At 38.2% G+C, this 17825-nt stretch overlaps 1 protein-coding gene across 1 annotated transcript in view; it reads right to left on the bottom strand.

Moving 5' to 3' along the window:
• Window positions 1–1136: 1136 nt before the first annotated feature.
• Window positions 1137–17825, bottom strand: part of LOC133091282 (zinc finger protein 782-like) — a 33913-nt gene continuing 17224 nt past the window's right edge. The window contains exons 3-7 of the mRNA XM_061190384.1: window positions 16232–16297; window positions 13496–13553; window positions 8066–8192; window positions 7691–7786; window positions 1137–3939 (exon numbers count right to left, since the gene is read on the bottom strand). Of these exons, the coding sequence (XP_061046367.1) occupies window positions 2435–3939; window positions 7691–7786; window positions 8066–8192; window positions 13496–13510 (1743 nt within the window). The 5' untranslated portion in view covers window positions 13511–13553; window positions 16232–16297 and the 3' untranslated portion in view covers window positions 1137–2434. The remainder of the gene's footprint in view (window positions 3940–7690; window positions 7787–8065; window positions 8193–13495; window positions 13554–16231; window positions 16298–17825) is intronic.

Below are 17825 nucleotides of genomic sequence, written 5' to 3'. Positions count from 1 at the left end.
TTTCAGCTTGAAGGACTCCTTTCAAGGCAGGCAGTGTCCTATAATTGGCCCATCTGGGTTATGCGCCAGCAGAATAATGTGGACAGGAATGCAGAGCCTAAAAATACAATAGCCACTTCAAAGGGTAATTCTGCATACAATTTAAAAAGGGGTTTCAAATCAGTGAAATAGGGTGAATTAATCAAATGGTGAGAGATCAACTGGCTATTCATCTGGAAAAAAACAAAGTTGGGTCTTTACTTTGCACCATATTTAATCAAGCAGTAACAGAAGGGGGTCAATTGATCATTCAATTTAACTTAAAACACATTTGTTTCATATGTTTTAAAGAGAAGACACCTGACAAAATGGAAAGTTCTAAAAAGAATCTTCTTGTGTCAACTTAACAAATAGAAATTCCTTTCAAACAATGGAATGATAGACAATTTTATTTCTGAAGTTCAAGTTCTGAACATAAATGCCTTTGGCTATAACAGAACGCTCCAAGTCAAACTATTCAGTATCTGTGAAGTACGTAATAGTATCTCCATTTTGCAAATGAGGAAACTGAGGCACAGAGAGATTAAATCACTACACAGGTCACACAAATGGTAAGTGGCAGAAATAGAACAGCTTGTCTGAGAAAACAATGCCATGTCACATAATTCAAGCAAGAAAAATGTGGCATTCTACCACACTAAATACAAACACAGATAGTTCTTGGCTCACATAAAATCTGGGCTTCACACCTAAATTTATATAAGCATATCACTTAGACATATCAAAAATGTAAAATGGGGGTAACTTCTTCAACAAGTGCTGTTTTTAATCTGTAAAGTATAAGTACTAATGTTCAAGGCTACTTTTGAACATTAACTCAGATGTGTGTTATAAACAATTGTGTGCTGGTTCGTTGCATACTTTAAGTAAACCTTGATTCTATTAAACATTGTTTGGGTCATTTACTGAAAGGACAGTTTGGTAACAATGTTTATACCCATTTATATATGTCACCAAAGAGAACACAGGACATGTGACATTTTATGCATTCAATGTGTCTTTTAAAATATATGTTGTGGTGTAAATATATGATGAAACAACAATAGTATTTAGTATAGAAAGCCCCGATATAAATAAAGTTATTTAGGTAAGCATCATCATTCCACTATGATTATTTTGGGGTCCAAAACAAAAATCAAACATACATGAAATAGGTGTTAAAGAGCATACTCATGTGTATCAGCCTGACATAGCTCAGAGGCTATTCACATACACATTGAAAGCTGCTACTCTGATGCTTCAACTCATTTGTGCCTTTTTTAAAGCTACATATTCCATGGTGAGCATGACTAAGTAAACATACTGTTATATTTCTAATAAGATATTTGGTACTGCATCCAAAACCTTGCTTCTAGAATTAGATTATTTCCAGATGAAGATTCCCCCAACATTTTTTTTCTATGAATTTATTTATTTATTTTTGGCTATGTTGGCTCTTCATTGCTGTGTGCGGGCTTTCTCTAGTTGCGGTGAGCGGGAGCTACTCTTCGTTGCAGTGCGTGGGCTTCTCATTGTCGTGGCTTCTCGTTGCGGAGCACAGGCTCTAGGCGCGCAGGCTTCAGTAGTTGTGGCACGTGGGCTCAGTAGTTGTGGCTTGCGGGCTCTACAGCTCAGGCTCAGTAGTTGTGGCGCTCGGGCTTAGTTGCTCCGCAGCATGTGGCATCTTCCCGGGCCAGGGCTCGAACCCGTGTCCCCTGCATTGGCAGGCGGATTCTTAACCACTGCGCCACCAGGGAAGCCGCTCCCAACATTTCTAAAACTGACAATTTTCTTCTGTCACATATTCTCTGATATACAAATTTTGAAATGTGTTTTGAGATTATAAGGTTTTATTCTACTCTCAATTATCTGATGTTCAGTAAAATCTGTGTCTTTGTGAAAATCTTCCTACAGCCATTTCATCTTGGGGTTTTTCCATGGTAAATATCTGATTTACAAAATGTTTGACTTGCTGATGAAGGGTTATTAAAATGCAGGATACTGACAGGGGGTTCTCTCTTACTGAATTCTCTGACATACAGTGTTTCTCACTCCATCATTAGATTCACAGGGTATATGAAATACAGGATGACAACAAATAGACCTGAACATGTGATGGCTCAACACAATGCAAGTTTATTTCTTGTTCCTGAAAAGACTTAAGGGTCATGGTAGAGAAGGGAGGGCTCTGCTCAGGGAGTCATTCAGAGACCCTGGTTTCTTCCAACTTGTGAATCTGTAATCTCTAATGCCTCGCTCCCAAGCTGTCCTGAGGATGACCTTTGACAGGGAAAGAGTGGGAAGTAGGAAGGATTCCAAATGAGGTCTTTCACGGGCTTGGAAATAATGTACATCACTTATGCCCACATTCTGATCCAGAGCTTGATCACATAACCTCATGTGCATCAAGGGAAAGCTAGAAAATCTTAACTAGTTGTGTACCCACACAAAAAAGGAAATGAGTATTGGGAAAAACATAGCCAGTTTGTGCCACATGGGGCTTCTGCCCTATGTGAATTCCCTGATGATTAGTAAGGGTTGATTTCTGGCAGAAAGTTTTCCCACATTCTCCACATTTATAAGGTTTCTCCCCCGAGTGAGTTCTCAAATGATTAGTGAGGGTAGATTTCTGACGGAAATTCTTTCCACATGCATTACATTCATAGGGTTTTTCCCCTGTGTGAGTTCTCTGATGTTTAGTAAGATTTGACTTCATATGAAAAGATTTCCCACATTCACTGCACTGGAAGGGTTTCTCTCCTGAGTGAGTTCTCTGATGTATATCAATGGCTGACTTCTGACGGAAAGTTTTACCACATTCATTACACTGAAAGGGTTTCTCTCCTGTGTGAGTTCTCTGATGTTGAATGAGAGCTGACTTCTGGCAGAAAGTTTTCCCACATTCATTACATTCATAGGGTTTTTCCCCTGTGTGAGTCCTCCCATGTTGAGTGAGGGATGACTTTCGGTAAAAGGACTTCCCACATTCACTGCATTTGTAGGGTTTCTCTCCTGTGTGTGTTCTCTGATGGTCTGTGAGGGCTGATTTGTGACTGAAGGTCTTCTCACATAAATTACATTCATAGGGTTTCTCTCCTGTGTGAACTCTCTGATGGACCACGTGCGTTGACTTCTGTTGGAAGGACTTCCCACATTTAGTACATTCATAGGGTTTCTCCCCTGTATGTGTTCTCTGATGCACTGTGAGGTTTGACTTGTGATTGAATGTTTTCCCACATTCATTACATTTGAATAGCCTCTCTCCTCTCTGATTTTTCTGAAGTTGAGTGAAGTGTGACATTCTGCTGCAATTATTTTCAATTTGACTGCTTTCATGTTGTTTCTTTTCCACGTAGATTCCATGACATTTCAAGAGAGAGGACTTCTCACAGAAAGTTTCCTCATGTCCGTTATATTCACAGAGTTTCTCTCCTGTATGAATTTGCCTATGTGGGATTATCACGGTCTTTTTCTCTAAGGCTTTCCCACCATTATTATATTTAAACGTCTTCTCTGAAGTTTGGATATTTAGGTGCTGAATAATACCATTATTACGATCAAGGGCTTTCTCATTTTGATTATTTTCATAAGAATCCCCTTGAGTATGAGATTTTTCCTCCTTAATAACAAGTAATTTCTCATGTATATTTAACACATCAGGCTTCTTTCTTGAAAAGTTTCTATTACTACTAATTGATATTGAAGTATTTTTCAAACTCGTTCCATACAAGTCATATTTATAAGGCATTATTCTTGAAGAAACAAAGTTTGTGCTCATATTAGATGATTTTCCTAAAGCATTAACTTTCTCTGTAGTCAATGTTTTGTTGTTGAATGCAACTTGTGGCAAATATTTGTCTTGGTTGTCCTGGATTCTCTCTGTTAGGTCATGAGTTTTGCAGCCTTCTAGAAATGAAAATACTGAACATACCATAAGAATTTGAACAGATTTCTAATAGAATTGGACTAAGATACAAATGTCGTACTATATATTTGACTTTTGGTTTCAGGAGTCTCTCAAGATCAAAGTGACTCTTCCCCATCTAGTTTGTTTGGGAAAACAAATGTGGAGAAAAGGGAGAAAAGCTAATAATAGGCAGATGTAATTATTCAGCATTTTACAAACAGAACTCTCAAAGTGGGTAGAAATGAAAATGTAAACTCAAGAAACAGCAAATAGAGGACGGAAGATTTTACAGAAGTGGTAGCTTCGGGTAGGAGGAAAATCACAGAGACTGGGATGTGTACAACTGAGCTAATGAAGAGTAATTTCAGTGACAAGGAAAACCAGTAGATAAAGGTGTTAATGGGGAAAATAAAGAGATGGACTACAGAGTAGGTCTAATATCCTCAAATCTACACTGTTTTTAATAACATTGTGACAAGTTTTCATGCTCCAGTTGAACTTCCCTTATTTCCATTCTACACATAACGGCAAAGTAAATTTCTGAATGCACCAACTGCCTCATGTTTGAGGGAAGAGTTATTAGCTTGCACTCTAATTTCCCTTTTAGCCATGATTCTCAGGAATGTACAAAAGAAAGTACAAAACAATGGCAGACTAAGTCATCCTGTGGCAATCTAGATCTGACGCATTGCTCTATTTTGGCTGTGATACCTTAATATTGATCTATCATAGTTGTTCGACAGGTAAACTACCATGATAATCACATTTACTTTCGCTTACTTTTCCTTAAAACCTTGCCCATGCCACAATACTAACACTTAATTTTGCTTTATATTTCACATCTCACATTTCTACATTTCAGGCTTCTACATACTATTAGAATTTAAGGGACATATTTTTCAATCCAGTCCTAGAAAATGAGTAACAAACATGTTTATTTACCATTTAGAAAGTCTTGTTCACATTTGTTATCCAGTGCAACAAAGTCTATCCCAAGCTGAAAAACCACTGACCAAGTACCACATAGAAAACTATTACAAGTCATCATTCTAGCAAACAAAATTTACACCAACTAAATGCCCATCAGATTTTCAAGCTACCATTCTACAGCTCCATAATCAATAACCTCTGCCCCAGTCTAGTCAGTTCTTTGTCTCATTGAACTGCCCACTCTTCACAACAAGCTGAAAATGTGTTCTCTCACTCAGCCTTGGCTCTACTTAGTATCTAGAAAAAAACTGTCACAATGATACTATTATTCCAAATCTCCACGAATGCCTTCTCAAATCTTCCTACTTTCTAAACTTTCAAAAGTTACATTTACTCTAAATCTAAAAGTAGTTCCTGTCTAGACCTGTTGTTTTAACACAACCTTAGATAGCACTGCTTTGTAACGTACTGTACTTCATCTACCGTAAGACACATATATTGAACATTCTAAAATCAGGGTGTGTCTTACAATTGATCATAGACCTGTGATCAGCAGGTCACAGTATAATGCGCAGAATATTTTTTCCTTAATCGTTCATCAGATAATGGTCTACTTGCAAACTATGGTCTCTTAGAATTGAAAAAATATGACAAGTTTTTCTTAATTAAATGCTGAATTTGAAGTGCTTCATGCAATTTTATTCTCATTCTTATAACCAGGGGATGGTAAACTTTTCCTTAAAGGGCAAAATAGTACATATTTCAGGGTTTACAGGCCACCATCTGTCACAATATTGAACTCTGCTATTAGAGCATGAAATCAGCCAAAGAACATATGAGCATGGTTGTGCTGCAAAAACAGACAAACAAATGAGCACAGTTGTCCTGCAAAAAAAAAATTTATTCACAAAAACATGTGGTAGGTCTACAGGCCATAGTTTGCTCTGATCTAGCAACCACCAATGCGCACAGCAGCTGTTGTTAGCTCTCTTATTTCCTTTGAACTTGAGTGATTTTAAATCAATAGACCCCAACATGCTACGTGTATCATCATTACCTGGAAAGCTTTTTCAAACACAAACGTTTAGACGCTATGCCATTTTATATTTGACGAACCAGAATTATCGCAAAGCATCGCAATTTTTTTTTGAAAGGTGATGGCTTTAATGAGCTGAGCAGAATTCTACATAAAATCAGAAATCTATGATTCATCACTCCAATTAGTAAAAAAATTCCAAGATTCATGGTAAGGCATCACAAGGCATGTGCAATTAGGTCCCAATATGACCTGAGCATGTACTCAGAAAGAATTCCTTCATGGTGTTTTCAGAATATGAAGTTCTTCCTCTATCTGGTTCCAATAAACATGTGTTTATCGGAAGTCTATGTCAGATTATATATATATAACCAAAGCAAGAAAGAGTAACCCAGTGGCCATTTTCTTTGTTAGATCATAAACCAGGTGTGAAAAAAGCTAGATATTATTAGGTAACAGATTATATGACTTTGGCTTAGTTTTAGTTTTGTGTACAAGACCCACTACATGCTGAGTGTTGAGAGAAGAAAGAGAAGATATGGGCCCGAACACCAGGAGCTGTTTCTTGGAAGATGACAAACTTAACCCACACTTTAAGGATATGCAATGTAGTAACAGTAAAAATAACCTTTTATAATATACTAAGTAATGCTCTGAGCACTTTTCATTTATTAATTTATTTAGTATCTAGTTAAGGAAAGCAAACAATGAAGAAAGGTGTGACACAGAAAAATATCTCATATGCCTAAATGGCATTTGAGGAGAGGGGATCAAATGATGTTTAGCATGAGTATGGGCAATAGTAAAATAAAATTAAGGAAGCCAAATCAGACCATAATGTGATAATCAATGTCAGGCAAGTAATTAAATAACATGAAATAAATAATAGGGGGAGCACAGTTTTATCCAGTCAGGCTACTGAAAAAGATGTTCAAGGTGAAACAAACACAAAAACACCACCACCACCAACAGCAAAACTTCACCAACTAAAACAGGAAATGGAAAAAAGTAAAAGTATGAGGAAATATGGTTCTTGATGTCAGTAGAAAGTTAGAATATGAGAAATATTAGAAGTTTACTAAGAAAAAATACTCAAGAATACAAAAGGAAAAATAAAAGAAATAACTTGTCTTGTGAGCTTGACAATTTTGTTACCAATTTCTGGTTTTATCAGACTGTGACTAGGCAATGTCATATTTCTGCTTTGTAGGATTTATGAGGGTTTTCTTTTAGCATGATATCCTTTCACTTGTTTGCGAATATTCTCTAGGCACATTAAAGGTGTTTTTTCATTGTTTTTAGGTACAAACAAAAATACAATCCTGCAATTAGGAAGGCTGTAATATTGTTATAGTTGTCAATCTTATAAGTATGAACTTATAATTCCATTAATTACCTATTTGTTTAGATAGTATCGAGTAATACTCTACGACATGTAACAGTGAAGGCAGTGTTTCCTCTCTTCTCCTCACAAACCAAATTTTAGTAGATTTTATTACCTATCTTAGTCTTTATCTTTGTACTATTAAACATACAAATGCCTGTATTACTTGACTTGTCTGCGTAAATGATATCTTTGGACCCCTAGCTTTTAACAATCAGAAAATAAGCTTACATTCTTTCTCAGCCATTACCCTTCCCTCTTTCAATTTTATCATACAGTTATCCTTTCTACACTTCCAAAGGAGGTGTCATTAGAAAGAGAGTCTTAAAAAACATTTTAAATGATCAACTCCTAAACCAACCACCTAGAATATAATTTCCCAAGGCTTCATCTTGCCTGGTACTCACTAACTCACCTGGGAAGCTCTGGTATAGAAATCCTTCCTCTAATATCCATGGCTCCTCTCCTTGCTCCAATTTGAAAATCACTTTTGGCTTGGTAATGAAATACCCTGTAGAAGGAAAAATGACAGAATTTGGGCCACACTGAATGGGCTATAGCAACTCTGAAGGAGGGAGAAGGTAGGGTTTCTAGAGCAGCACCTTGATGGGCTCATTTAAACCTTTCATGGGATGTGAAAATACTTTCTTCCTGGTACTCAGAAGAAATGAAAAATCTCAGATTCCTGAATCAAGAGCCTCAACAACATTAACCACAAAAGATCACAAGTTTTGGTGTCTAAGAAATAAAATGCATGCTATTCACACTTTGATATGGAAACTTTGCTTACCCACTGAGACAAGGTTGTGATAATTCTCCAGCATCACGTCCCTGTACAGCATCCTCTGAGCAGGGTCCAGGTGCTGCCACTCCTCCTGAGTGAAGCCCACAGTCACATCCCTGAATGACACTGACCCCTGGAACGGTACATTTCTGCTCAGTCTGAAGTGGTCAGAATTGGGGTGGCACAGAAAAAAAGTATGGAAACTAATTCTTACTAGTTCACTGCTGAGAGTTTATATGTTATGATATGTACATTATTTCATACTAGATTTTATAAAAGGGAAATAATTTTTTAAAATCTTGCTTCTGTTTTAATCTATTAATGCACTATGCCTTGAAATGTCCTGGCTGTTGTGAATAGTAAGAAGAATAAAACATTCTTCTTGTTCTCCAAAAAGTTAAACACTACACAAACACAATACACTCAAAAACTCCAAAAATAAGGTGTTACTAGTATACATTAGAATATGTAAAAAGTATACTGGGGTCAGGAAAGAAAAGTTAACTCTATTTTTTTGTCAATAGCTTGTGTTTAATTGGAGAGGAAAAGCTTTAAGGCCTTCAACATGCTGGATGGATGTTCTTTATGAGGCAACATAGCACAAAATATTGGAGGCATTAAAAACTCATGGGTTGACTTTAGCTTCTGCCTCAGGATATAGAAAGCAAGAAAAAGAACCACTCTCATTCCTACAATGAAATGGGCCTAGTAACTTCGAATTCACAACTGCTTTCTAATTTATCAGAGGGCCAACGTTCTCAAAGCACTTGAAGTGCCCCAAAACTCAGAACAGACAGTACCTGCAGGGAGAGGGGAAATGTATGTTCTTGCCTACCTGAGTTGGACCACAGGAAAGAATCCCACCAGAATAGGTGACATATTAATTGATGAAGACTGGGTATGGGCTGGCACAAAAGTGTGAAACCCCTGTGGGCCACAGACACTGAGGGGGCTAGCACCTTCTTAAAGGACTTTTCTCCACAAACCCCACTGGGCACTTACTGTATTCCTGGGAGAAGGGAAGGATTATGCACTGAGCCTACAACTACAGCTGGGGAAGGGGCAAGAAAACCAAGCAGGCCACGTCCCGAAGACCCAGGGACTCAGAGCATCCCCGAGACTGAGGCTGTATTGGAATAAGGTACACTCTGCCCACTGCTTCCCACCACGAAGCTAACAAGCTTGGAATTACAAGTACCTATAGAGTATTGCTGACAGATGGACTAGAGATAAATAAAAAGCATGCAAAAAGACTCTCTCTGAGGCACAAAGAGAAAATCTAAAAACTCAGAAAGGAACAGACGTAACTTTTGGTAAACTAACCCTATCCTAAAACACAAAGTATCTCTACAGAAATTTGAAGCCTGTGGTGCACTGAGGGTAGTAACACAAACAACAAATCTCAAATCCTGCCAGCACCGAACTAGATTAACTCAAAGCCCTGGACTAAAAGCCTACCAGGAAAGTCATGCCCATTTCCAGGAATAAAATCTATTTACCTTGGTCTAGAGTTCAACACAAGATATGTGGGTTTCAACCAAAAATTATGAAATATATGAAAAGGAAAGAAACCAACAAGATACTACCAAGACACAAAGTAATCATCAGAACTAGATTCAGATGTGACATGGATTTTGAAACCATCTGACAGAATTTTAAGTAATTATAACTAATACATTAAAGACTCTAACAAAAATGGTGGAAGACATGCAAAATCAGATGGGTAATTTCAGCAGAGAGAAATGCTGGAAATAGAAATGCTAGATACGAAAACACAGTAACAGAAAAACAGACATGAAGAATGTCTTCAACAGGCTCAGCAGCAGTTAACAATCAAGGAAAGAATAAATGAACTTGAGGACAGGTCAATAGAAATTACCCAAACTGAAACTCAAAGAGAAGAAAAAGTGAAGAGGGTGAAAGAATACAAAAACACGGAAAAGCCGTGAAATACAATCAAATTTTCTGACATATGCATAACTGGGACCCAGAAAAAAAAGAAAGAATGAGATAGAAGAAACATTTTAAGAAACGGTGGCTTAAAATTTATCCCAATTAGGGCTTCCCTGGTGGCTCAGTGGTTAAGAAGCTGCCTGCCAATGCAGGGGACATGGGTTCGAGCCCTGGTCTGGGAAGATCCCACATGCCGTGAAGCAACTAAGCCCATGCACCACAACTACTGAGGCTGTGCTCTAGAGCCCGTGAGCCACAACTACTGAGCCCACGTGCCACAGCTACTGAAGCCCATGCACCTAGAGCCCGTGCTCCGCAACAAGAGAAGCCACCGCTATGAGAAGCCTGCGCACCACAACTAAGACCCAACACAGCCAAAAATAAATAAATAAATTTATTTTTAAAAAAATTTATCCCAATTAATGACAGAAAACAAACCAAAGATCCAAGAATCTCAAGAATACCAAGCAGCATAAAGTCCTCCTAAAAGCACAGTTAAGCACAACATATTAAAACCGCTTAAAAAGAGAGAGAGAAAATCTTGAAGGTAGCCAGTAAACAAAGAAATACTACAAAAGAGGAATAAAGATAACAATTAAAGCAGGCTTTTCACCAGAAGCCATGCAAACTAGAATACAATGGCGTGAAATTCCTAAAGTGCTGAAAGAAAATAACTGTCAACCAAGTATTCTATATTTATCAAAAATGATTGAAAAAACTTTCCCAGAAAAACAAAAATTTAAAGAATTCTTCACCAGCAGAACTACTCTCTAAGAAATGTGAAAGGAATATGAAATCAGAGTGAAACTTGGATCTACACACACACAAAAAGGAGTGATAGAAATGGAATAAATAAAGTGTAGTTAAATTAATCCTTCCTGCCCTGATTTTATAATTGCTCTAAAGCAGAGGTTGGAAAATTTTTTCTTTAAAGAGCTAGACAGTAAATATTTTAGGTTTTGTGGGTCATACATTAAATATTGCAATTGTTCAACTCTATCACTGTAGTGTGAAAGTAGCCACAGATAAGACATAAAAGAATGTGTGTGTCTGTTCCCAAGAAACTTTTTTACAAAAGCAGGTAGCCAGCTGAATTTTACCTATGGGCTGTAGACTGTGATCCTTGCTCTTAAGGACAACTGACTGTCTAAAGCAAATAGAGTAGCGTTGTATTGTATGTATATAGCATATGTTAAAGTAAAATGTATGATGTAATAATAGCACAAAGGACAGGAGGGAAGAATTGGGAATATACTGTTGTAAGGTCATTATATTAAACATCAAGTAGTTTAATATTTGAAAGGAGACTCTGATTAACTAAAAATGTATATTATAAACCCTAGGGCAACTATTTAAAAACTTAAGAGGTATAAATAATAAGTCAATGGGAAAGATGAAATGGAGTAATAAAAAATATGCAACTAATCCAAGAGAAGAAAAAGACAAAGAGAAACAAAGAATAGAACAAATAGAAAATAGCTAGGAAGGGGAAGATCTCAATTCACCATACCGATAATCAAATTAAATGTGAATGCTCTAATCAAACCAGATTGTTGGATTGGGTAAAAAAAACAGGACTGGCTATAGGAAGTGTACCTTAACTATAAAAACATGAAAAATTAAAGGTAAAAGGATAAAGAAAGAAATACCATACAAATAATAATCCAAAGAAAGCTGGAGCAGCTACATTAATATCAGACAAAATAGACTGCATAAGATGGGATATTATAAAAAATAAAGAGGCACACTACATAATGATAAAGGGTCAATTCTCCAAGGCAAAAGTAAATGTGTATGCACCTAACAAAAGAGTTTCAAAATATATGAGGTAAAAACTGATAGGACTGAAAGGAAAAATAGACAGACAAAAAAAAATACAGTTGGAGACTTCAATATTTATCTAAGTAATTGATAGAAGTAAAAATAAAATTGGAGAAATACAGAATACCCAGACAACATTATCACTGAACTAAACGTAAATGACATTTATAGAACATTCCACCCCACAACTTTAGAATACACTTTCTTTTTAAATGTACACGGGATATTCACCAAAATAGAATGTATTCTGGGCCATAAAACAAATCTCAACAAATTTACAAGAAAAGAAATCATATACATTATGTGCTCTAGCCAAACAAGAAATCAATAACAGGAAGCTCTGTGGAAATCTCCAGCTACTTAGAAATTAAACAACATACTTCTAGATAACCCATGGGTTGAACAGAAGTTTCAAGAAAAAATGGAAAATACTTTACATAGAGCAAAAATGAAAACAGAACTACAAATTTATGGGATGCATCTAAAGTAGTGCCTAGATGGACACAAGATATTAAATGCTTTATTGGAAAAGATGAAATGTTGGCAGTCAATAAGATCAAACTCATTGGTGACCTTCACCAGAACAAATTCAGGCAGGTGTTGGGAAAGAACCAAACTTGCATGCAATGGAAACCTGATATGCAGAAATATTTTCCAGAAAACATAATTTGAAATTTCTGCTGAAAACCAGCATATGAAAACCCAAACAAAACCCAAAAAACTTCTTATGAAGAAGTTACAGTAAATTATTTGGACTGCCCATTTCATTACTCCTCAAAATACTAGGTTTTATCACAGATTTAAGCTGGACCACAGAACAGCTATCTATTTAGACTCTGGTATTATGGTCTCTTGATAATTTATACCAGTTATGCTTTGGCAATATGCCCTCTGTTTCTACCATGCCCTCTTCCATAAGTGGCAACAGCCCTCATTTATTTCAAGGTTGTTATTAGAATAATGCTCACAAGTTCAACTTTTTTAAAAAAATGTATTATTTTTGGCTGTGTTGGCTCTTTGTTGCTGTGCGTGGGCTTTCTCTAGTTGCGGCGAGTGGGACCTTCTCTTGTCGCAGAGCACGGGCTCTAGGCGCATAGGCTTCAGTAGTTGCAGCACGCAGGCTCAGTAGTTGCAGCACGCAGGCCCTAGAGTGTGAGGGCTTCAGTAGTTGCGGTGCGTAGGCTCAGTAGTTGTGGCGCACAGGCTCTAGGGTGCTTGGGCTTCAGTAGTTGTGGTGCACGGGCCTAGTTGCTCCGCAGCATGTGGGATCTTCCCGGACCAGGGATCAAACCCATGTCCCCTGCTTTGGCAGGTGGATTCTCAACCACTGTGCCACCAGGGAAGTCCCAAGATCAACATTTTTTTTTTTTTTTTTTCCAAGATCAACATTTTGATGACCAATAACAAAAAGGCTGTTCTCAGACTCCAATGTCAGGAAAGTCTTCATGTCCCATGAAGAATCAGTTTGGTTCCTCCTTATTTTCAATGCACTTCCTGAAATAATGTCTGCTATTGCTATCACAGACAAATGTGCAGCTTAGCATCTATAACTTAAACATTAAGGACTTGAAGGTCAGTGACATACCACCTTTGCCCTGCTACTAATCTGCTTATTTCCTGCTAAGCTGACATTTATCTGTTTCTACATTTATAAAAACTCACCTGGGATTTGTTCATTTTCTGCGTTCTTTAAAAAATATAGAGACCTGTGAAGATATAACTGAGACACAAGGAAAGAGAAATGAGTCATAAGAGATCTGGCCGCTCCCATAGCTCCTTGATTTACCTTCCTGCAAAATCTGCACACTACTGGGTAAAATGCCTTCCTATGAGACAATGTCCTCTTGGTTCCTTAAAAGAGAAAGAATGTAGAATCAACAGAATAAAATATTTAATAACAGCCTCTCAAAAAAAAAGCCTTGAGTTGTGGTTGCCAATTTCTGAGGCATAAATATCCCTGTCATAAAAATAAATAAATAAATACTCCTGTTATGATCAATTTCAAATTACTAACATGATGTCATTGAAGAGAGTTGGGAAGAGATGTTCAATAGTATTTCCACCATATTGATAAAGTAGATAAATAAATAGCCTCAAGAGCACAGATATGAGTAAAATGAAGGAACTTAATTAGAAAGTGATGAGTTTTGAATATAATCACAGCCAAGAGCAGCCTAAGCAGACATGACTACTAAATGCAATGCAGAATCCTAGAAAAGATCATAGAATCAACCCAAGTGAAAGGAAACATATATCCACACTAAGGGTCTGCCAAATATAAAACCAGATCAAGTTAAAATTTTAAGAGTTTATTGTGCATACAGAAGAACAGACTGTGAACCAGGGAGACTTCAAACGGAACGTGTCAGGAAGCTCAGAGGCATGTCCTTACAGAATGGTTTACAAAGTGAGAATGAGAAGGTATCTAACCTTTACAATGATTAGTTATTACAATGATGTTTTCCAGACAGCAGGAGATTAGTGAAAAGTGATTATCTAACACCATTTTAGGAAGATGACTTAAGTTTTGTTTATGATTATCAGAGGCATTTCAAGAAATAACCTATGTTAAGTTTTGCTTATGTGGCCTAACTGGTTTTGTCTGCTGGGGGATTTTCAAGTCTGGTGTCCGTTTCCTTTTAACAAGCTGTATACAGTCTTTCAGAGCAGCATTATTCATTATAGCCAAAAAGTAGAAACAACCCAAATGCCCATCACCTGGGGAATGAATAAACAAAAGGTGGTATATCAGCACTGCGGTAGAGTTTGACTCCATTTTAAATTCTGACTGCTGTAGGCTTCAAGCCCACTTCTGCCTTTCCCTTCTGCCCCACATCCAGGCCAACTGACAAGGAAACCCATGTATCTTCTGGCCCACATGTGTGCTCTCTTTCCCAACCCTAGCCCCTAACTGCAATAAAAACCAGGCCACTCCTTCCCACTCTCTGTCAAGGCATTCAAGCAGGTTCTGGATCAGCTTGGGGGCTACGCTGCTCTGCCCAGAAAGTCACATGATGTGAGTAAAAAATCTTTTTACACCCTCTTGGTGCACGTGTGTCTTGACATCCAAACCAAATTTGGGCTTGAGTGGTTTTAATCTGCACTCCATGGGGCCACTTATATCCTGGCAGCAGAATAATCTAGACAATGAGCAACACGATCTAGGGGTCTTTCTTCTCTGGTTTTTGGCTAGCTAACAGGTTTTGCTACCTGATGGGAAGAATGTGTTTTGAGCTCTGTTGTTTTATGCTGCACTTGCTGGGTCCATCCTGAGCCTCTGCCTCTGCCATAGATTTTACTGACCAAAGCTGGAAACTGCACTCAGTTTGAATTGTGTATAACTGGTGTTTAGGGACAAGAGTGTGGAACTAGGGTCCTTCTTTGGGTCATGTGTTTGGGTCATGTGTTTCAGCCCAGACCTACATGTGTGCCTAAAATTGAATTGTGTGTCTCCACTCCAGCATGAACCGTAACAGACACTAGGAACCCGGACTTAACCTTGTGGCCAGTGGCTGTATGTCAACCAGGCATTGGTCTGCATTGTATAGAGCGCTCAGGAGAAAGACTACTATCCTGTACAATATATGGGCCTTTTGTGGGCAGTCATGTGGAGTAACAGCAATTACCATGTCACTCCTAAAAGTCGCTCCTAAAAGCAGATGGCTCACTAGATCCCTACAAATGCCATGGAGGAAGCCCTTAACCCTGAAAATTCTGCTTCGAGACTTTTTGGAGAAAGAAATTTATACTTACGAGAAGGATAGAAAGGACCCGCAAAGTATACCCAGCAATGACAACAAAAGCAACAAAGCTGGACATGAGGGAAGAAAGAACAAGATGAAACAGGTCTCACAATTTGATCCAATTCAAAACCTAAAATTTACTAAAGAAAAAATTTATTCAGCAGAATAATAAAAAGGGTGTTGACTGGCTTTTGCACCTCTACAACATAAGTTAAATTAACTTTTACATCTGCTGAGATGCACCAATTGGCAAACTTTCATGGCCTTAATCAATCCTGAGGCTATAGTTAACAGTTATACTTGCTAAATTTTAAACAGGGTACCCTGTACCAAAGTAGCCCCTATTCTCTTTAGGAGAATTACCAATCATAAAATAGAGGACACCTTATCTTAACCCTCAGAACTATTGTCTTGCTTAAATTCCCCATTGTTATAGGTGCCCACTGCTCTAAAATATCCCATAGTGGGCATGACACTCTGACTCAACCTGACCCAACAAGTAATAAGTTAAAATTAAATTAAATCTTTGGCACTTACATTGAGCTCGACAGAACAGGATCTCGCAGAGCTTCCTCTCTAGTTAAAGTAGTTAATACAGATGATTATAAATTAAAACAGGGCTTTTAAGAATTGAAATCCATTATATAAAACCTACCTAAAAGAGGAGTGATCATCCCCACTGCTTCTTCATCTACCAGTCCAATTCGGCTTGTTCTTAAACCTAGAAAGAATAAATGGTGCCTCATGGTGGATTTCTGTTTTTTAATGCCACGGTCCCACCCATTAAGACCCTCACACCCAGTATTACTGAAATTACTGACTTCACCCAGTGAGCAATAGGTAAACACTTTTGCAGTCACAGATTTGGTCAACATATTCTGTTCAGTGCCTATTTTAACAGCCTCTCAGCCACCATTTGCCTTTACCTTTGAAGGGACACATCTTTACCCGGCTATGCATGCTGTACCTTAACAGCCCTGCCATCATGCACAAATTGCAAGCATGATCTCATGGAGGAGGTGACGTCTCCTGGAGGTGAGTCCCTTGTCAGAATCCAAGGGAAGGTGAACCCTCTGCAGACTCCATGGCTACTTGGGGAGCTGCTTGAGATCAACTAACTGAACAGCAATGGAGTTTATATATTTTATAGATGGCAGTGCCACCATCAAACATGATGGAATGTGCTGGAGAGCTACTGCTTTATCCCTTAACCAGGATGTCCTTGATCAAGGATGGGACTCAAGGATGGGTCAGCAAAACTGGCTCAACTTTTGTGCAGTAATAATGTGGCCTTCCCCAAAGAGAAGGTCTTGCCTTTGTCCTGGTTTCTGGGAGGTAATCTCTGGGCTCTTGGAATGTTATGCCTGATTGTAGTGTCTTTGTTTGCCTAGGAGCCTTAGGTTTTATGGGATAATCTCAACAATGTGATTTAGGGTGGGGTCTGGCCATACATGTACAGTCTTAGGGTAGGGCTGGCCCTGACAGAAAGACCAACAATGTGACTTAGGGTGGGGATTTTAGATCATACAGTGTCAGTCAACCCAGAGACCATGTTCAACCACGTGGGTAATCAATCAATCATGCCTACATAATGGAACCCCAATAAAAACACTGAACAATGCGGCTTGGATGAGCTTTCCTGGATGACAATACTCTACACGTATTGTCACACATCAATACCCGGAGAATAATGTGTCCTGCTTACACATGAAGAAGAAAAGGAAGCTTCACAGTTGGAATCCTCCTGGACTGTGCCCTACGTGTCTCTTTGGCTGATCTTAATCTATATCCTTTCCCTGTAATAAAACATAATCACAAACTGAACAGCTTTCAGTGAGTGAATTATCAAACCTGGGGGTGACTGGGGGAATCCTCAGAACTTGCAGATGGTTCAGAAGTGAGGGTAGTCTTATGTGGAGACTGTGCTCTCTAACTTTGTAGTTGACTACAACTTATCGCAAATTCAGCCTGTCATCTTAACATTGGATGCTTTGACCAACAATCAGCCCCATCTGCACATTCTTACAGACTCTTAGGCCAAGTGCTCTTTTCAATGACAGCAATAACAATTCCTTATCCAAAGTTGGCCCTCTTTGAAGTAAATAACTCTGAGAACCTCTTGCCTCACAGATACCCAAAATATAAAGGTCACACATGTCTCTGCACATATTAAAACCACAATACAAGGCCTCACCAAGACACTTCTTATCCCCTTTGAAGTTCTAGACATTATTGATAGTAACCAAAGC

Source organism: Eubalaena glacialis, chromosome 1 (assembly GCF_028564815.1).
Source record: "Eubalaena glacialis isolate mEubGla1 chromosome 1, mEubGla1.1.hap2.+ XY, whole genome shotgun sequence".
NCBI lineage: Eukaryota > Metazoa > Chordata > Mammalia > Artiodactyla > Balaenidae > Eubalaena > Eubalaena glacialis.
This window is presented reverse-complemented; position numbering and strand designations above follow the sequence as displayed.